Source organism: Pogoniulus pusillus, chromosome 7 (assembly GCF_015220805.1).
Source record: "Pogoniulus pusillus isolate bPogPus1 chromosome 7, bPogPus1.pri, whole genome shotgun sequence".
Lineage (NCBI taxonomy): Eukaryota > Metazoa > Chordata > Aves > Piciformes > Lybiidae > Pogoniulus > Pogoniulus pusillus.
The window spans coordinates 40,332,331-40,354,041 of NC_087270.1; the positions used below are offsets into that span (position 1 = coordinate 40,332,331).

The 21,711-nt window shown below is 51.7% G+C and overlaps 1 protein-coding gene across 1 annotated transcript in view; it reads right to left on the reverse strand.

Moving 5' to 3' along the window:
• XKR6 (XK related 6) overlaps window positions 1-21,711 on the reverse strand; it is a 230,670-nt gene that overhangs the window by 26,026 nt on the left and 182,933 nt on the right. The window contains exon 2 of the mRNA XM_064146688.1: window positions 4,866-5,062. Coding sequence (XP_064002758.1) covers window positions 4,866-5,062 — 197 coding nt within the window. The remainder of the gene's footprint in view (window positions 1-4,865; window positions 5,063-21,711) is intronic.

Here is a 21,711-nt window from a genome sequence, read left to right on the forward strand (position 1 = left end):
ACAAGAAGGTCACCTGGGAGCCTCCTCTGCTCCAGCCTGCACAGCCCCAACTCTTTCAGTCTGTGCTCACAGCAGAGCTGCTGCAGCCTCTGAGCATCCTCCTGGCCCTGCTCTGGACATGCTCCAGCATCTCCACAGCCCTCTTGTCCCAGGGACTCCAGTTTTTCGAAGTTCCATCCAACCTGGTCCTGAACACATCCAGATTGAGGCATCTACTGCCTTTCTGGGCAACCTGTTCCAGTGTTTCACCACCCTTACAGTTAAGAATTTCTTCCTTACACCTAATTTAAATCTCTCCTCTTTCAGTTTAAAGCCCTGGCTCCCTGTTCTACCACTAAGTGCTCTTGTAAAAAAGTCCCTCTCCATCTTTCCAGTAGGTCCACATCATAGAATCAACCAGGTTGGAAGAGACCTCCAAGCTCAGCCACTCCAACCTAGCACCCAGCCCTCAACAGTCAACCAGACCATGGCACTAAGTGCCCCAGCCAGGCTTGGCTTCAACACCTCCAGGCACAGAGACTCCACCACCTCCCTGGGCAGCCCATTCCAGTGCCAATCACTCTCTCTGCCAACAACTTCCTAACAACATCCAGCCTAGACCTCCCCCGCCACAACTTGACACTCTGTCCCCTTGTTCTGCTGCTGGTTGCCTGGCAGCAGAGCCCAACCCCACCTGGCTACAGCCTCCCTGCAGGCAGCTGCAGACAGCAATGAGCTCTGCCCTGAGCCTCCTCTGCTGCAGGCTGCACACCCCCAGCTCCCTCAGCCTCTCCTCACAGGGCTGTGCTCCAGGCCCCTCCCCAGCTTCATCTAATGTCTCCCTGGAGGCTTCTCTTCTCCAGGCTGATCCACCCCAACCCTCTCAGCCTTTCTTCATAGCAGAGATATTGCAGCCCTCTGATCATATTTCTGACCCTTCTCTGGCCTCACTTCAACAGGTGCATATCCATCTTATGTCAGGGGCTCCAAAGCTGGATGCAGTACTTCGGGGGGGGGGGGGGGGGTGGGTCTTTGTGCAGTAGAGGGTCAGAACCCCCTACCTCAACCTGTTGGCCACTCTGTCTTGGACGCACTCAGGATATAGTTAGGTTTGTGGACTACAAATGCACACTGTCAGGTCACCTCTTGTAAGCTATGATGAGGCTTCTCTATCTTCCATGCACTGAGGATACAGTTATGTTTGTGGACTACAAATGCACGCTGCCAGGTCACCTCTCGTAAGCTATGATGAGGCTTCTCTGTCTTCCACCCACCCAATATGGAAACCAGGAAGCAATGCAGCAGCCTGGTTGCATCTCCCTCCATTAGTCCTTGCAGTGCTCCCCTACTCCCTCCACAACAGGCAAGTCAACACTTTCTGCCACTGTGCTTCCAAACACCTCTGGGGGAGATATTCTGGATTGGAGTAGAGACCTCCAGTGTCTTTACTCTTCTTACCTCAACAGCTACATTAACACAGGAATTAGGAGAAAAAAGCAAAACTTCCTACTGGTGATTCCAGTAACTCCCTCTTTCAATCTCCTTACACAGGGATAGGAGAAGGAGACCTTAGCTGACTCATTTGGAGAAGGCTGGCTTCCTGCACAGGTCTTGGCATTGCATCTTATGAGCAGGGAGGACTGAGCTTGGTAGGAAGGGGGGTTGTACGCTATATAAAATGGCAAATTGACCTTGTTCTAGCACTAAATGAGTCCATAAGGGACTGTGTGAGCCATATGGAGATAGCTGGAGTCTGGACACATCAGCACAGGCTGTACCTGGCTTTATAAGCCCTGCTGTGGGCTGTCTTGCCAGTGTGCATCCCTCGGTGATGCAGCTGCTAATGTTCCTGTTTAGAGGCAGAAGTGGCCTCTTCGTGTGACCAGCCACATTCACACAGGCACGGTGAGCTAGGAGTGACTTGATTTGGTTTTTAAACGTGCTGCTTTCCTTACAGCATCCAGCTTCCTCTGGTTTCCACCTGCTCGAAGGGAAATCTCTGACACTCCCTTTCATAACAGCTCCTCTCAGCATTTAATTTCCTTTTACATAATTACGTAGTGGCCAGGAGGAGGAAGAGGAGGAGGAGGAGGAGGGGAAGGCAGAAACACTGAAGGGGGCATGGAGGAGCTCTAGGAAAGCCTTGCATCTGAGTCAGGAGCACCGAGCAAGCTCTGCTGCTCAGCTCCAGCCGCCGCCGCTCAGCGCGCAGCCCCGAGATGCTCGACCGCATCCCTGGCACGGGCAAGGGGGGAGGCAGGGAGAAGGTGCGCTGGGGACCCTGAGAGTTCGGCTGCTGGAGCGTGGCAGGCAAAGAGCCCTCCGGGGCTCGGAGAGGAGGGGGGGACGTGCGCTGCCTCGGAAGAGAGCGCAGCCTGCTCGGTGCGCTGGAGGAAGGGAGGAGCTGCATAGCTGGGGAAGGGAGAGGAGGAGGGGGGCGGAAAATGATGCAGCTTGTTCGGTGGATTAGGCAGCCATGCCTGCGAGTGGCCAGCTGAAAGAGGCACAGATTCGTAAGCCTAGGGGGATTATTCGGCCGTGTCGTCTGCCTTGCAGCACAAGAGAGGCCAGCAAACTTCGCCCGGGGCTCCCTGCAGCGAGCCCGGCGACCTGCATAGCGCCCTGGCAAGGCGCCTGCGTTGTGGCGGCTTCGGCGCCTGCAGCAGGGTTAGTAATGCTGGAAGCAGCAGGGAAAAGGGTTCTGGCAAGCGAGAGCGGCCCTAGCAGGAGCTGTAGGAAGGCATGTTCATCATGTCAGCACTTTGGAGGCCTGGAGAGCTCCTGATGAGAGGTTTCAGACGAACACTGCATAAACAGGAGAAAGGAGGCCACTGGAAGGAGCCCCGATGGACATGCTGGAAATGTGGAGGGAGAGGAGAGCACTCCGGCTTCCCGATGCTGCCCATAGCAGTGACCTTGAGCCAGATTTAACCCTGAAGAACTGCCCAGTTCCAGTCTGAGCTCCCTGGAACTCGCCAGGGCTGTCAGAAATGGCCACAACGAGGCAGCCGAGTGCCACCCCTGCCGTACGAGCTTTGAGCAGCGGCTGAACAGCCCAGCTGCTCATCAGCTGATAGTGCTGCTGGTCCTTGAAAAGGACAGTCCTCCCTCAAGCTGATGACCCGTGAGCATTGGCTGGTAGAGCTGCCCTCCCCAGGGCTGGGACAGAGGCATCTGCTTCTCAGCTAGTCCCATGCTGGGGACATCACTGCAGCAAAGGGCATCACAATGAGCAAACCCTTCTCTGTGGTTGCTTCTACACCTCTGCTCATCATCTTTAGGCAAGCATCTTTGATCACATTCCGTGATGCTGTGATCCACAACCTCCCTGGAAGTGTTCAAGGCCAGGCTGGATGAGGCCTTGAGCAACCTGTTCTAGTGGGAGTTCTCTCTGCCTATGGCAGGGGGTTGGAACTGGATGGTCCTTGAGGTCCCTTCCAACCTAAATCATTCTATGATTCCATTCTATACCTGTTCTACAAAATCTCTGTCCTACAGAGTCCTCTCCACTGCCTTCCTCACTCTCATTTCTTTGACTTGCTGAGAACCATGGCACCAATGGCTAAACCTGAATTTCTGGATACTCCTCAGGAAAGGTCCTACAGGGTTTAAGCTATTAAAAATCTCCCTTCACAAACTACACTTCGCACCCTCAGAGCATTGCACAGACACTGAACCATTGGTCTTTGTCCACACAAACTGAAATCAGGCCAGTTTTATCATCCTGCTTGTGTAAGGAGGGAACCTAAGGCAGGGACTGGTTGTGACTGCACAGTGCTCGGTGCTAAACCAGGGAGGGAGCCTGAGGCAGGGACTGGTTGTGACTGCACAGTGCTAGGTGCTAAACCAGGGAGGGAACTGAGGCAGGGACTGGGTGTGACTGCACAGTGCTAGGTGCTAAACCAGGGAGGGAGCCTGAGGCAGGGACTGGTTGTGACTGCACAGTGCTAGGTGCTAAACCAGGGAGGGAACTGAGGCAGGGACTGGGTGTGACTGCACAGTGCTCGGTGCTAAACCAGGAGGGAGCCTGAGGCAGGGACCGGTTGTGACTGCACAGTGCTAGGTGCTAAACCAGGGAGGGAACTGAGGCAGGGACTGGTTGTGACTGCACAGTGCTAGGTGCTAAACCAGGGAGGGAACTGAGGCAGGGACTGGGTGTGACTGCACAGTGCTCGGTGCTAAACCAGGAGGGAGCCTGAGGCAGGGACCGGTTGTGACTGCACAGTGCTAGGTGCTAAACCAGGGAGGGAGCCTGAGGCAGGGACTGGTTGTGACAGCACAGTGCTAGGTGCTAAACCAGGGAGGGAACTGAGGCAGGGACCGGTTGTGACTGCACAGTGCTAGGTGCTAAACCAGGGAGGGAACTGAGGCAGGGACTGGTTGTGACTGCACAGTGCTAGGTGCTAAACCAGGGAGGGAACTGAGGCAGGGACCGGTTGTGACTGCACAGTGCTAGGTGCTAAACCAGGGAGGGAACTGAGGCAGGGACTGGTTGTGACAGCACAGTGCTAGGTGCTAAACCAGGGAGGGAACTGAGGCAGGGACTGGTTGTGACAGCACAGTGCTAGGTGCTAAACCAGGGAGGGAGCCTGAGGCAGGGACTGGTTGTGACAGCACAGTGCTAGGTGCTAAACCATGAGTGACCTTTGCCTCCTCTTGCTACCATCACCATTCCTTTGGAGCAACTGAGTGTGGAAGAGCTGCATCTCATCTTTGCCTTGATCCTGTTTTATTTTCTCAGCAGAACAAGCAGAAGTTTTACCCAGAGAACACAGTGCGGAGCCGGAATGAGATTTGTCCCGAGTGGCAGCCAGGTTGAGTCGAGGGGGGCGGTGGGGAGGGGAAGCCAGGAGGTTGGGGATGGGGAGACGAAGGGGGCCACTTACATGGTAATGTTTCTGCACGGTTCTTTTGGATCATTATGCAGAGCTGTAGCACCAGTTGAGGGGCGCTCTCCAGGAAGGTCTCCAGGAGGCGCAACATGTTCACGTCTGCATATTCGTACATCATAGCCCAGTAGAAGCGCCGCTGGTGTTCCTTCCGCCTCTGGCTCTGGATCCCCAGGTACATAGTTCGGATATACCTGCAGGAAACAGGGAGAAAAGAGGAGTGTGAGGCTTTGGAATGCATCCTAGAATCAGAGAAATGCAGAATCGTAGAACTGTAGGATCAGAGAATGGTCTGGGTTGGAAGGGACCTCCCAAAGTCGTCTAGTCCAACCCCCTCTGCAGTCAGCAGGGATATAGAATCATAGAATCAACTAGATCAGGTTGCTCAGAGCCCTGTCAATCCTGACCTTGAATATATTCAGGTATGGAGCCTCAACTACTGTGCCAGTTTGAAGCTAGCAGGAATAGTTTCATAGAATCAAGCAGGTTAGAAGAGAGCTCCAAGCTCATCCAGTCCAACCTAGTACCCAGCCCTGGCCAATCAACCAGACCATAGAATTATAGAATCACAGAATCAAGCAGGTTGGAAGCAACCTCCAAACTCATCCAGTTCAACCTAGTACCCATCCCTATCCAATCAACCATAGAATCATAGAATCATAGAATCAACCAGGTTGGAAGAGACCTCCAAGCTCATCCAGTCCAACCTAGCACCCAGCCCTATCCAATCAACTAGACCATGGCACTAAGTGCCTCATCCAGTCTTCTTTTGGTGAGAAGAATTAGATGATAGGCTATGAAAAGGAAACTAATGGTGAAAAGGAAACAAGCACTCATAGGCTTGCTGAGATGTTTGAAAACAGGAACATAAACATAGATAACAGAGTTGCTCTCTGGCTCTGGCTGCCTCCCTTCTCTCCCTAACCTGCTGTCTGTGTAACTAATCCCTCTGGTTCCTAACTTCTCTGGTCAATTCTCCAAAGTCACCTTGAACATAAGGCAAAGTCTGAGATAAGGTTGAGGGGTGGAAGAGAGGTGGAAGGGTGGTTGGGAGCCCCTCCTGGGGACTCAGGTTTCTGGGAGGGCTGCTGTGTTTCTGTATTACCTTTTAAACTTGTATATTCCTGTCTATAGCTGTGACTTCACTGCTGTCTACAAGTACCTGCAGGGAGGCTGTAGCCAGGTGGGGTTGGGTTCTTCTGCCAGGCAAGCAGCAACAGAAGAAGGTGACACAGTCTCCATTTGTGTCAGGACAGGTTCAGGCTGGATGTTAGGAGGAAGCTCCTGGCAGAGAGAGTGATTGGCATTGGAATGGGCTGCCCAGGGAGGTGTTGGAGTCTCTGTGCCTGGAGGTGTTGAAGCCAAGCCTGGCTGGGGCACTTAGTGCCATGGTCTGGTTGACTGTCTAGGGCTGGGTGCTAGGTTGGAGTTGATGAGCTTGGAGCTTTCTTCCAACCTGGTTGATTCTATGATATATTCTAAATATCTGCTTCTCTATTGAATTAGGCTGTAAATATAAACCTTCATTCTAATTTCCAGCTCAGCTGGGTGATTTTCACAAGAGGAGGGAGTGGGAAACACCCAAACCATCTCAACTACCTCCCCAGGCAACCTGCTCCAGTGTTCCACTACCTTCACGGTAAAGAACTTGATCCTAGTATCTGATCTAATCTGTTCTGAAGCCATTGCCCCATATCCTATCACTACAGCAGAACCTGAGGAGGATTGGGCTGTGGGTCATTTGTTTGGGGGGAAAGAGAATCATAGAATCAACCAGGTTGGAAGAGACCTCCAAGATCATCAACTCCAACCTAGCACCCAGCCCTATCCAGTCAACCAGACCATGGCACTAACCACTATCTCCTGCAAGATCTGAGGAACAGTTTTGTGTATTGCAGGAGTGGGAAACTTTTGCCTTGCATCACCCAAATGAGAAGTGTGTGTGTGTGTGTGGGAATGCTTCTGAAACATTTGCACAAGAAAACAACTCCCTCGCTTTGTTTTCATGTTGGGAATTTGCTTGACAAATACTGGTTGTAACACTTGGAGGTGGTTTGACAGATCATCTGAGCCTCTTCAGTGCTCTAATAAGGAGCTTCCCCCACAGACTCTAGAGACCTGACCCTATGTCATCATAGGTAGAGCAATGAAACGCTACTTTCACCTTCAGAATGTGTGACCCATAGAAGGTCCTAGCTTGGCACTGGTCAGTTATTGAGACCTTGGGCAACACTGGACAGAATCACAGAATCATAGAATCAGTCAGGGTTGGAAGGGACCACAAGGAGCAGCCAGTTCCAAGCCCCCTGCCATGCCCAGGGACACCCTACCCTAGAGCAGGCTGCACACAGCCTCACACAGCCTGGCCTCAAAAACCTCCAGCCATGGGGCCTCAACCACCTCCCTGGGCAACCCATTCCAGCCTCTCACCACTCTCCTGCCCAACAACTTCCTCCTCACCTCCAGCCTCACTCTCCCCACCTCCAGCTTTGCTCCATTCCCCCCAGTCCTGCCACTCCCTGACAGCCTCAAAAGTCCCTCTCCAGCTTTTGTTCAAGCACAGCCTGGCTGAGGCACTCAGTGCCATGGTCTGGTTGCTTGGCCAGGGCTGGGTGCTGGGTTGGAGTGGCTGAGCTTGGAGCTCTCTTCCAGCCTGGTAGATTCTGTGGTTCTATGACTGCTCCTCACATGGGCTCTAGGGCTGGCCATCCCAGCTCGTTAGCGGGCAGGAGCATCACCTCACAGGACCGTTCATCTGGCCCAGCTCAGGCGCCAAGATGACAGTGCCTTCTGGAGGCTCTGGGAGGGGCTCACAGCACCAGCTGGGGGTTGGCCAAAACGATTAGCTCATTCCTTGCCGCTCGGGGTGAGATCACCCAGCAAGGAAGAGCAGGGGGAAAGGACAGCAGCCTCGGTGGCCTCCGCATCTCCACATCCTTGCCGGGCAGGGGCAGCAGGGGCAGGAGCGGAGCAGCGCCGCAGGGCGCGCACCTCGTCCTTGCTTTCCGCTCACAGACCACAAGCGCAGAAGAAAAATCCCGAAAGACACAAGGACAGCAGAAAAAGTGGCAGAGGAAAGCCGGCAGATGGGGCTCGGCGCTCGGGAAAGCGCTGCGCCAGTCCCGGCGCGGCGGAGGGACAGCGGCTGGCACCGGCGCAGTGCCCCCGGCCGCTCGCTCTCCCACCGACACCGGCTCTCCTCCCGCTGCCCAGTGCCCGGGGGTACTGCCCTTGTCCCGGCCTCGCTCTGGAAGTGCTGAGCCCCAGGAGCTGCAGGATGACACAGGAATTCTGCCTTCCTCTCACCAGATATCAGAGCGCTCAGCTCAGCCCGAAAGGCAGCGGCGGGGAGAGGGAGCTGCGACGGCTCACGGAGAAAGCAGGAGGAAGGATCTTCCAACTGGGTTTTTAATACCATCAGTGGCACAAAGCCACTGAAAGCCACCCAGGTGGTGGTGTCCATAAAGTGCTGTGCACGGGCAAAGGCAGCATCACCTCTGCCGAACTCTTTCCAGGGAGGCAGTCACTAAACCTGTCCTGTAGTCTTGCATGGCTTCCCCTTCCCAGGAGCTCCTGCTCCTGCTAGTACATGGAACCTAAACTCTTCTTCTGAAGGTCAAGAAGTAATTTATCATCATCTCAGGCATGGAGAAGGAGAACAATTCCTTCCTTTTCACCCTGCAGCAGTCTTTTACCCCTTTGCACGTAGTTACCATGCAAACCCTGCCTTTCTCCAGACTAAAAATCCCCTCTTTCTTTCAGTCCCTTCTCATGTTTTATAGACCTCAGCTCCTCTGCATTGCTGTGCCCATCAGCTGTCTCCAGTTTTGGGTTACTTTTGATGAATCATAGAACCATCTAGGTTGGAAGAGACCTCCAAGCTCAGCCAGTCCAACCTAGCACCCAGCCCTGGCCCAGCAACCAGACCATGGCACTAAGTGACCCATCCAGGCTTTACTTGAACATCTCCAGGGATGGTGACCCCACCACCTCCCTGGGCAGCCCATTCCAATGCCAATCACTCTCTCTGACAACAACTTCCTCCTAACATCCAGCCTAGACCTCCCCTGGCACAACTTGAAATTGTGTCCCCTTGTGAGAGAGTGATTGGCATTGGCATGGGCTGCCCAGGGAGGTGGTGGAGTCTCTGTGCCTGAAGGTGTCCAAGGAAAGCCTGGCTGGGGCACTTAGTGCCATGGTCTGGCCAGGGCTGGGTGCTAGGTTGGACTGGCTGAGCCTGGAGGTCTCTTCCAACCTGCTTGATTCTATGATTCTATGACAGGAGGAGACCTTACTACGTCCTTTTAGTACTTTAAGAAGATGCTATAAGAATGCTGGGGGCAGGGCTTGTTGTGACAGGACAAGGGTTGATGCTTTGAAACTAAATGAGGGGAGATTCAGACTAGACAGAAGGGAGAAATGTTTTTACACTGAGGGGTGGTGAAACCGGCACAGGTTGCCGAGAGAGGTGGTAGAAGCTCCATCCCTGGAACCGTTCCTTAGACTGAACGGGACTCTGAGCAAACTGATCCAGCTGAAGCTCTGCTCACTGCAGAGAGGCTGGACTAGATGACCTTTAAATGTCCCTTCCAACCCAAACCAGTTTATGATTCAATGAGTCTATGACACACTTCCTTGAAACCATAAACCCCAACCCTGCCTACTTTGATCTATGCTGGAAGACCCAAGAGGACAGATCTGTCCCTACACAACTACCACCTCAGGAATCTCTGGGCATAATATTGGCCAGAGGAAGGTCACAGCCTTCCACATTAATCATGTGTGAGCAAAACAGCTCCAAGGACCATTTGCAGCAGAAGGGAAATGATCTTCCCTTTGCATTCTCTTTTTTGGTCCATGCATTCTTCAGACCCAAAGCTGACAGAGAGAGGAAAAGGGGGGGAGTAAAAATCCATGCCAGCTGATGGGGAGTTTTCAGTAGAGAAAGTGCAAGAATAAGTGGGAAAAGGAGGTTTTCTACCTGGTAGGATGATAAATACAGGTAACAGAACAAGGGGACAGAGTCTCAAGCTGTGCCAGGGGAGGTCTAGGCTGGATGTTAGGAGGAAGTTGTTGGCAGAGAGAGTGATTGGCATTGGAATGGGCTGCCCAGGGACGTGGTAGAGTTGTCATAGAATCGTAGAATCAAGCAGGTTGGCAGAGACCTCGAAGCTCATCCAGTCCAACCTAGCACCCAGCCCAATCCAGTCATCTAGACCATGGCACTAAATGCCTCATCCAGTCTTCTCTTGAACATCTCCAGGAACAATTAATCCATCACCTTGTGAGAGAGTGATTGGCATTGGCATGGGCTGCCCAGGGAGGTGGTGGAGTCTCTGAGCCTGCAGGTGTTGAAGCCAAGCCTGGCTGGGGCACTTAGTGCCATGGTCTGGTTGATTGTTGAGGGCTGGGTGCTAGGTTGGAGTGGATGAGCTTGGAGGTCTCTTCCAACCTGCTTGATTCTATGATTCTATGACAGGAGGAGACCTTACTGTGGCTGTTTAGTACTTAAAGGAGGTGCTATAAGAATGCTGGGGGCAGGGCCTGTTGTGACAGGACAAGGGTTGATGCTTTGAAACTAAATGAGGGGAGATTCAGACTAGATAGAGAGGAGAAATGTTTTTACACTGAGGGTGGTGAAACCGGCACAGGTTGCCCTAGGGCTGGGTGCTAGGTTGGGCTGGGTGCTAGGTTGGGCTGGATGAGCTTGGAGCTCTCTTCCAACCTGGTTGATTCTGTGATTCTATGAAACACTTAATTAATCAGTACATAAAATCTCACCCAGCTCTAACCCTCACGAGTGCTCAGCATCATTTCCCAACCCCAATGCGCGGCGCTGGCGTAAGCAGTTTTATTCCACTACACCTGTTTCTTTGTGGTATTGTTTACTTCTTTGAGGTTTGGTGTCCCCAACCCCCCCCCCCCACCCCTACCTTTACTAGACAAGCTCTGAAGGAAAAAAAAATAAAAGGAAGGAAAAAAGAATAATCAATGTCATTGCACCTGGAATTTGTTGTTCTCGGTCAAGCTGGTAGCAAACAGGATCCTATAATTAGACCTCCAAATCCATATTCAGGGCTGATCTTCAATCTTCAGCAACACGATGCTTCCTCTTATGTCAGTGAAAGCCATTCACTGCTCTGTGCTTTTGAAAATCAGGCTAATTTATTTATTTAAGAGCTTAATTTTGGATACAGGAGCCTAACTTTGGGCTGGGTTTTTTTTCATCTGCTTGTTTTTGAAGGCTATTTTTATCTCCCACTGTGTGCATTTGTGTGCGCTCCTGTATTTTTAGCTCTAAGTCCCCTCGTAGCTTGAAGAGACAGAACTAATTTGGGGCTGGGAGGGGGGATTTTGGGGGGGGAGGGGGTGATTTTCTGGAAATGCACAAAGGATTGGCTGTCCCCTCTGTCCTGGCAGGGTTCCCAGAATTCCTGTTGGTATAATTACCCACATTCCTATTTACTACGCATGTTGCGGTAGCACACAAACTGCATGGAGCAAAGTCACTGCTGTCTCTGTGCCCAAGCAGGTTTGGAAGGAGCCACTGGCTCCATAAAAGTGGACAAATAACCCTTGGAGACAGCCCCAGGATGCCAGCAGGAGAGAGAAGGGGAGATGGTTCTAGTTGACTGAATAGGGCTGGGTGCTAGGTTGGACTGGATGATCTTGGAGGTCTCTTCCAACCTGGTTGATTCTGTGATACTCCAAAGTTCTACCTCTAAGGGAGGTTCTTCTGCCCCTGGACTCACCACTGCTCAGGCCACACCTCCAGTGGTGTGTCCAGTTCTGGGATCCTCAATTGAAGAGAAATGCTGAGGTGCTGGAAGGTGTTTGGAGAAGGGCAGCAAGGCTGGGGAGGGGCCTGGAGCACAGCCCTGTGAGGAGAGGCTGAGGGAGCTGGGGGTGTGCAGCCTGCAGCAGAGGAGGCTCAGGGCAGAGCTCATTGCTGTCTGCAGCTGCCTGCGGGGAGGCTGTAGCCAGGTGGGGTTGGGCTCTGCTGCCAGGCAAGCAGCAACAGAACAAGGGGACAGAGTGTCAAGTTGTGCCAGGGCAGGTCTATGCTGGATGTTGTTAGGAAGTTGTTGTCAGAGAGAGTGATTGGCACTGGAATGGGCTGTCCAGGGAGGTGCTGGAGTCACCGTCCCTGGAGATGTTTAAAAACAGACTGGGTGAGGCACTTAGTGCCACGGTCTGGTTGCCTGGCCAGGGCTGGGTGCTAGGTTGGACTGGATGAGTTAGCCAATCAACTAGAAAATCAGAAAATTGACTCTACTGAGTTAGCTGAGTTGGTTAACTTACACCTGCAGCACCTCCCATGGCCCTTTGGATGAGAAGAACTCATCATGACCCAGAGGACAAGGGGTACAACTCCCTCCCCAGCACCTCATTGACCTCCTCTGTGTCTCTCCAGACAACTTTGCTTTGTCTTGGCCCTACAGGAGCATGGTGGTGTTCTAGATGTCCTGGTAGGAATGCCTACCATATGGATGGGCACCATTACCATCACCATCCTCTGGCTCTAACCTTCTTGCCTAGTGCTCAGTCCTGGAAGAAAAGGGGTGGGATGGGTCACATTATTCAGCTGGTGGCTCAGCCTCCTGCTGTCTCCTTCTTAGGCACTCCTGCTAACTCTTGCGAGGGGCCATTATCCTTATGCACTGGAGGGTGTTTACAGTTTAAAAGCCCACTCCTTGGAAGGGAGGAAACGAGGACATGTGTAATGGCTCGGCTGGAAGGTTTGCAGAGGAGGCTGCCTGAATGTACCCTTAAAGTGAGGTTATGTAAGGCCAGATCTCAGCTGGAGCAAGCTGGCATCCACAGGGCTCTGGCAATTTACACCAGCTGTGGCTTTGGCCTGCTTTTTTTTTTTAATCTTAATGAATTATTTTCATTCTAAGAGATTAAAAAAAAAATAGGAATATAAGATGCAAGCAACAGGGGAGCATGAAAGTAAAATGCTCTCTAAATCAAACACAGTTGCCATCACAATTAACCTGCTCAATATCGACATTTGTGAGTGATTCTTATCCTTCTTTTCTCTGCTATTGCATTGCAAGTTAGCAATAAGGATTCACAGATGGGTAATTATTGTTCCTAATTTGAGGACCGAAGGAGTAACTATTGGGATCCACCCAGGTGCTGATAGACCACAGCTTTGTCTGCCTGCCTCCATGGCATCAAACTCCTCCAGAGTCAAGGGCTGCATCCAAGCCACCTTGGGGGAGTGGTGCCTGGCTTGGGCTAAGCAGAGAATCAGAGAACCAGAGAGTGAGAGAATGAGAGAATCAGAGAACCATAGAACCATAGTTCCTGGCCTGGGCTAAGCAGAGAATCAGAGAATCAGAGAATGAGAGAATCAGAGAATCATAGAACCATAGTTCCTGGCCTGGGCTAAGCACAGAATCAGGGAATCAGAGAAACAATAGAACCACAGTTCCTGGCCTGGGGTAAGCACAGGATCAGAGAATCAGAGAATCAGAGAACCATAGAACCATAGTTTCTGGCCTGGGCTGAGCATAGAATCAGAATCAGAGAATCAGAGAACCATAGTTCCTGGCCTGGGGTAAGCACAGGATCAGAGAACCAGAGAATCAGAAAACCATAGAACCATAGTTTCTGGCCTGGGCTGAGCATAGAATCAGAGAATCATAGAATCAGAGAACCATAGAATCAGAGAATTAGAGAATCATAGGACCATAGTTCTTGCCCTGGGGTAAGCACAGAATCAGAGAATCATAGTTTCTGGCCTGAGCTAAGCATAGAATCATAGAATGAGAGAATGAGACAATGAGAGAATCAGAGAATCATAGAACCATAGTTCCTGGCCTGAGCTAAGCACAGAATCATGGAATCAGAGAATGAGAGAATCAGAGAATCATAAACCATAATTCCTGGCTTGAGCTAAGCATAGAATCAGAGAATGAGAGAATCAGAGAATCATACAACCATAGTTCCTGGTCTGAGCTAAGCATACAATCATAGAATCAGAGAATGAGAGAATCAGAGAATGATAGAACCATAGGTCCTGGCCTGAGCTAAGCATAGAATCATGGAATCAGAGAATGAGAGAATCATAGAACCATAGTTCCTGGCCTGAGCTAAGCATAGAATCAGAGAATGAGAGAATGAGAGAATGAGAGAATCATAGAACCATAGTTCCTGGCCTGAGCTAAGCATAGAATGAGAGAATGAGAGAATGAGAGAATGAGAGAATCACAGAACCATAGTTCCTGGCCTGAGGTAAGCATAGAATCAGAGAATCAGAGAATGAGAGAATCACAGTATCATAGAACCATAGTTCCTGGCCTGGGCTAAGCATAGAATCAGAGAATCATAGAATCAGAGAATCATAGTTCTGGGCCTGGGCTAAGCATAGAATCATAGAATCATAGAATCAGAGAACCATGGAATGATAGAATGGTTTAGGTCAGAACAGATCTCAAAGCTCATCCAGTTCCAATCCCCTGCCATAGGCAGGGACACAAATAAGGATTCACAGATGGATAATTATTGCTCCTAATTTGAGGACCGAAGTAGTAACTATTGGGATCCATCCAGGTGTAGATAAACCACAGCTTTGTCTGCCTGCCTCCATGGCATCAAACTCCTCCAGAGTCAAGGGCTGCATCCGAGCCACCTTGGGGGAGTGGTGCCTGGCCTGGGCTAAGCAGAGAATCAGAGAACCAGAGAACCAGAGAATCAAAAAACCATAGATCCTGGCCTGAGCTAAGCATAGAATCATAGAATCAGAGAATCAGAGAACCATAGAATGGTTTAGGTTGGAAGGGACCTCAAAACTCACCTATTTCCAACCCCCCGCCATAGGCAGGGACACCTCCCACTCGAACAGGCTGCTCAAGGCCTCATCCAACCTGGCCTTGAACACCTCCAGAGTCTGGCTCCATCCTCAGAGTATCACAGTATCACAGTCTCACAGTATCTTCAGGGTTGGAAGAGACCTCACAGATCATCAAGTCCAACCCTTTACCACAGAGCTCAAGGCCAGACCATGGCACCAAGTGCCACGTCCAACCCTGCCTTGAACAGCTCCAGGGACGGCGACTCCACCACCTCCCCGGGCAGCCCATTCCAGTGTCCAATGACTCTCTCAGGGAAGAACTTTCTCCTCACCTCCAGCCTAAATCTCCCCTGGCACAGCCTGAGGCTGTGTCCTCTTGTTCTGGTGCTGGCCACCTGAGAGAAGAGAGCAACCTCCTCCTGGCCACAACCACCCCTCAGGTAGTTGTAGACAGTAATAAGGTCACCCCTGAGCCTCCTCTTCTCTTCTCCTCTTCTCCAGGCTAAACAATCCCAGCTCTCACATTTCCTTTGATATTGCTAAGCAGTGATAATGTCCCTTCAATACATTCTCTTTGTTATTGGAGGAGAATGTGGCTGAACACAAACCGAGCTTGTTCCACACTTCAGAGACACTTAAAAAGCTCAAATGTGCAGCATGCCACCATCAGCAAGTTAGACTCATAGAATCAGTCAGGGTTGGAAGAGAGCTCCAAGCTCAGCCACTCCAACCTAGCACCCAGCCCTATGCAATCAACCAGACCATGGCATTAAGTGCCTCATCCAGGCTTGGCTTCAACACCTCCAGGCACAGAGACTCCACCACCTCCCTGGGCAGCCCATTCCAATGCCAATCACTCTCTCTGACAACAACTTCCTCCTAACATCCAGCCTGAACCTGCCCTGCCACAACTTGACACTCTGTCCCCTTGTTCTGTTGCTGCTTGCCTGGCAGCAGAGCCCAACCCCACCTGGCTACAGCCTCCCTTCAGGCAGCTGCAGCCAGCAATGAGCTCTGCCCTGAGCCTCCTCTGCTGCAGGCTGCACACCCCCAGCTCCCTCAGCCTCTCCTCACAGGGCTCTGCTACAGGCCCCTCCCCAGCCTTGCTGCCCTGCTCCAAACACCTTCCAGGACCTCAACAGGAGGAGCCTGTTACTCAGCACTGGTGAGGCCACAACTTGAGTGCTGTGTCCAGTTCTGGGCTCCTCAATTCAAGAGAGATGTTTGAGGTACTTACAAACATGAATGAGGTCACCCCTTAGCCTCCTCCTCTCCAAAGTAAGAAGCCCCAGCTCCCTCAGGCTCTCCTCATGAGGAAGACACTCAAACAATGACAAAGCCTGGCTTCTGCTGCACAGAAGGAACCAGTAAATTCATATCCTAAGTCAGTCTAAAGCTGTTCTAAGGCACAGACAGCTTTACTGTACACCAACCATCGAAGAGGCATCTGATTTATTCCATAAACTGTACACTGGGGAGGATCACATCATAAAGTGACAGAATAATTTAGGTTGGAAGGGACCTCTAGAGGTCTCTGGTGCAAGCCTCCCCTCTAACTTGGAAGTTAGCAAAGGTTGGTCATAGCCTTCTGCAGCTGAGTTTTGAAAATCTCCAAGGATGGAGCCTCCACAAGCTCCCTGAGCAACCTGTTCCAGCACTTAAGCACGATCATTGCAGAAATGATTTTCAGCTGGAGATCATTTTCACTATTTAAAGCAAGTCTACAAATCAACCTCTCCTTAAAAAGAGCCAATTCCATCTATTAGTTTGGAGAGACACAATAAAATAATGATGCAGCAGGATTTTTTAGGATCTACTTCCTACCAGCTTTGATGTTTGCAGGCTGATTTAACTTGTGGCTGGCAAGTTGGGAGCTCTGATGGACAAAACAGGGAGCTGTGACTGATAATTTCAGGCTAAGCATAGAATTACAGAATCACAGAATCAAGCAGGTTGGAAGAGACCTCCAAGCTCAGCCAGCCCAACCTAGCACCCAGCCCTCAACAATCAACCAGACCATGGCACTAAGTGCCTCAGCCAGGCTTGGCTTCAACATCTCCAGGGATGGTGACTCCACCAGCTCCCTGGGCAGCCCATTCTAATGGCAAATGCTTGCAGTTCCTCTGAAGTTACTGCTTTGGTTACAATGCCAGCCAAATGGGGCACAGGGTCTCACAGAAACATAGAGTTCTTTAGGTTGAAAGAGACCTTTAAGGTCTTCAAGTCTGACTTTTAACCCAGCACTGACAGGTTCAGCACTAAACAGAGTCCCTCAGCAACACATCTGCATGGTTTTCAAATACCACTGGGGATGTTGATCTGCTGGAGGGTAGGAGAGCCCTGCAGAGGGACCTGGCCAGGCTGCATGGGTGGGCAGAGGCCAATGGGATGAGACTGAACAAGGCCAAGGGCAGGGTTCTGCACTTTGGCCACAACAACCCCAAGCAGCACTACAGGCTGGGGCCAGAGTGGCTGAGAGCAGCCAGGCAGAGAGGGAGCTGGGGGTGCTGGGAGAGAGGAGCTGAAGATGAGGCTGCAGTGTGCTCAGGTGGGCAGCAGAGCCAATGGCATCCTGGGCTGGCTCAGGAGCAGTGTGGGCAGCAGGACAAGGGAGGTTCTTCTGCCCCTGTGCTCAGCACTGCTCAGGCCACCCCTGGAGTTCTGTGTCCAGTTCTGGGCTCCTCCATTCAAGAGAGATGTTGAGATGCTGGAAGGTGTTTGGAGAAGGGCAGCAAGGCAGGGGAGGGGCCTGGAGCACAGCCCTGTGAGGAGAGGCTGAGGGAGCTGGGGGTGTGCAGCCTGCAGCAGAGGAGGCTCAGGGCAGAGCTCATTGCTGTCTGCAGCTGCCTGCAGGGAGGCTGTAGCCAGGTGGGGTTGGGCTCTGCTGTCAGGCACCCAGCACCAGAAGAAGGGGACAGAATGTCAAGTTGTGCCAGGGGAGGTCTAGGCTGGATGTTAGGAGGAAGTTGTTGGCAGAGAGAGAGAGTGATTGGCATTGGAATGGGCTGCCCAGGGAGGTGGTGGAGTCTCTGTGCCTGGAGGTGTTGAAGCCAAGCCTGGCTGGGGCCCTTAGTGCCATGGTCTGGTTGACTGGCCAGGGCTGGGTGCTAGGTTGGGCTGGATGAGCTTGGAGCTCTCTTCCAACCTGCTTGGTTCTATGATATACTGTAACTACCTGCTTGTCTCTTGAGCTAAGCTGTAAATATAAAGTTGATTCTAATTTCCAGCTGGGCTGAGTCTAGTCTAGGTGATTTCATAAGAGTTGGGGGGCAGGTAACACCAAAACCATCACAGCATCCTTTTCTCCAGGCTAAACAAACCCCATTCCCTCAGTTGTTCCTCACAAGACTTGTTCTCCAGACCCTTCACCAGCTTCTTTGCCCTTCTCTGGACACACTCCATCACCTCAATGTCCTTGTAGTAGCAAGGGGTCCAAAACTGAACTCGGTATTTGAGGTTTAACCTCACCAATGCTGAAGCATTTTTATTGCCTCCTGCAGAGGCCTTTCTTTTTTATTGAATTCCTTTTTCACTGATGGGTGAATCAGATATTTGGGGCTGTGGAACCACATGGCAGGGCTGCAGGTGTGGCCTTCATCCTGCTGGCAGACACCAGGGTCATAACCTCCCGCAGCTGCATGGGGCAGAAAACTAGGGCAAGGACATCACTGCAGCTAAAGGCTCCAGAGGCAAAACTCCATGAGCTGCCCATACTAATATTGCTTAGTCTGAGGGAATGTTTCTGGGACTACTTTGTGTGACAGTTCTCCAAATTCCTGGAGTCCTGACATCTCCAGACCTTTGCTTACTACATGAACAGAGTCAGAGAATAGCTTTGTAGCAGGACTTGCTGCAGTTTCCAGCCAGGCTCGTAGAAATTATGCTTACATTTTTACCTGTCAAATATGTTGTCAGTGTCAATTATTTTGTGAGTCCTAAACCAGGTAAAAAAACCTGCAAAGATCTCTCCAGCACCAGCCCTTTTTTCTGACTTTCATGTGGGAAGCATCTCCATGCTGGGTAAGAGTAGCAGGGCCTGCTAGAGAGGGCACTGAAGTGAGGGGTGCTGCAGAAACATAGAATCATAGAATCAAGCAGGTTGGAAGAGACCTCCAAGCTCAGCCAGCCCAACCTAGCACCCAGCCCTGGCCAATCAACCAGACCATGGCACTAAGTGCCCCAGCCAGGCTTGGCTTCAACACCTCCAGGCACAGAGACTCCACCACCTCCCTGGGCAGCCCATTCCTATGCCAATCACTCTCTCTGACAACAACTTCCTAACAACATCCAGCCTAGACCTGCCCTGGCACAGCTTGACACTCTGTCCCCTTCTTCTGTTGCTGCTTGCCTGGCAGCAGAGCCCAACCCCACCTGGCTACAGCCTCCCTGCAGGCAGCTGCAGACAGCAATGAGCTCTGCCCTGAGCCTCCTCTGCTGCAGGCTGCATACCCCCAGCTCCCTCAGCCTCTCCTCACATCTGTCTGCAAGCCTCTAAGAACACTTGGTGGAGGATGCAGAATAGCACAGGGGGAAGCAAAGGCTGTAACTAGAAGTGAATTCCCTGGAGATGGAGGCATAGTGTGAAGATTTCCTCTCCTAAAGGTTTCCCACTTTCTTAGTGGAAGTTTGGGGTGACAAGTCCAAAACTCTGAACAAAGCCTGCAGGTTGCCTGCAGTCTAAACCTTTAAGAAGTGATGTGGACCTCAGAGCCAAAGAGGAACACACCTAGGAGCTGGTCCCCTTGCTCAGAGACAATCATTTCCTATTCCCAGGCTCTGGCAGCTAGGGAAGATAAGAGGATCTCTTTCTGGAAGATCATGGAACTGACATGGATTCTAGGACACAATTCACTGAAATCATTTACTCTCTCACTGGTCATCAAGTTCAGTGATGCTGAAGCAGGATCTGAAATCTCTAACTGTGCTAGTTTGAAGCAGGCTAGAATGTTTTGGTGAGAGAAAGTAGATAACTGGCTATGAAAGGAAAACATGGTTGTGTCTCTTCTCTCACAGTCCTGCTGAGTTGAGATGCTTGAGCATGTCCAGAGAAGGGCAACGAGGCTGGGGAGAGGCCTTGAGCACAGCCCTATGAGGAGAGGCTGAGGGAGCTGGGATTGGTTAGCCTGGAGAAGAGGAGGCTCAGGGGAGACCTTATTGCTGTCTGCAACTACCTGAGGGGTGGTTGTGGCCAGGGGGAGGTTGCTCTCTTCTCTCAGGTGGCCAGCACCAGAACAAGAGGACACAGCCTCAGGCTGTGCCAGGGGAGATTTAGGCTGGAGGTGAGGAGAAAGTTCTTCCCTGAGAGAGTCATTGGGCACTGGAATGGGCTGCCCGGGGAGGTGGTGGAGTCGCCGTCCCTGGAGCTGTTCAAGGCAGGATTGGACGTGGCACTTGGTGCCATGGTCTGGCCTTGAGCTCTGTGGTAAAGGGTTGGACTTGATGATCTGTGAGGTCTCTTCCAACCTTGGTGATACTGTGATACTGTGATACTGTGATAACATTCTCCATTTTGTCTCACTCTGCTTTTGGCTTTAGACTGAGCAACATCTCATTAACCTCACTGCCACTAACCTTGCTCCTTAACCTCTTGGCTGCACCTCTATTCCTTCTCAGGATTGGGGTAAGGTTGAGAGGGGCAGGGGGAAGGTGCAGGGGTGGTTGAGAGCCCCTCCTGGGGACTCAGGTTTCTGGGAGGGGAGTTGTGTTTCTGTATTACTTTTAACTTGTCTATTTCTGTCTGTAACTGTATATATTGTACATATCTGCTTGTATATTGTGCTAGCTGTAAATAAATAGCTTCATTTATATTCCCAGAGCCCATCTGAGTTAGCTGGGGCATTTTAAAAGTGTGGGGGGGTGTGGGATAGAAGCCAAACCACCACACTAACCAAGACTTTTCAGCACAGCAAAGTCTCTCCTGCCTCTCTTGCACTTCCTCAGCTTCGTAGAGCTGAGCAAGTGGATGTTCCAGGAGAGACTCTGCCAGTTAAGAGGGGACTTTTTAATGGTACACCAGAATAACACCAAGCTGAAGGAGTTTAGGGTGAGAGAACCTTGACTATGACAAAGAAGGCTGATTCCTGAGGACCTGGTGGGGCTGAAAAAAGCCTGCTCCAGTCAGAACCCTAGACTTGCCTCTGGCTGCAGTGGGCAGATGCTGCAGAGCAAAGCTTCAGGGCTCCCCAAGATCAGCAAACTCTCTGGGTGCTGCCCTGCAGCAATGAGGAAGGCTGGGGGCTCACCCCAGCCTCGCAAGGGACCATCACAGACTTGGGAGCATACCTCCAGCAGAGCATCCCCCAGCTGCCTGGAGAGAGGCTCCCAACAGGGTGGCTTTGCGCAAGGGCTGAGGCTGTCGCCTTCGTTTTGCCATCCCTTCGAGAAGAAGGAGCTAAAAATTGGGTGAGTGCCTGTGAAATCCTGGAAGAACAGCCTCAGATCCTGGCTATTTTTAGTTTCACAGAAGCTGTGCATACATTAGCAGGGGCCTGCCTGCCTCCCTGCCTCTGAGAAATCACACGGCGTCCTCCCAGCCTGCCAGGAAAGAGCTTAACCCTTCTCATCTCGCCAGAGCTGGCCAGCCAGCTGCACCTCCATACAGAGGGACCAGAAAAGTCGGGAGCAAGGTCATCATGGCCACTCTGGATCACAGAATCATACAGTCATAGAATCACAGAATCAGTCAAGGTGGAAGGGACCACAAGGATCAGCTAGTAGGGGATTGGAACTAGCTGATCCTGGTGGTCCCTTCCAGCCCTGACTGATTCTATGATTCTAGTTCCACCCCCCCTGCCATGCCCAGGGACACCCTACCCTAGAGCAGGCTGCACACAGCCTCAGCCAGCCTGGCCTCAAACACCTCCAGCCATGGGGCCTCAACCACCTCCCTGGGCAACGCAGTCCAGCCTCTCACCACTCTCATCACCAACAACTTCCTCCTCACCTCCACTCTCACTCTCCCCACCTCCAGCTTTGCTCCATTCCCCCCACTCTTGACACTCCCTCACAGCCTCAAAAGTCCCTCCCCAGCTTTTTTGTAGC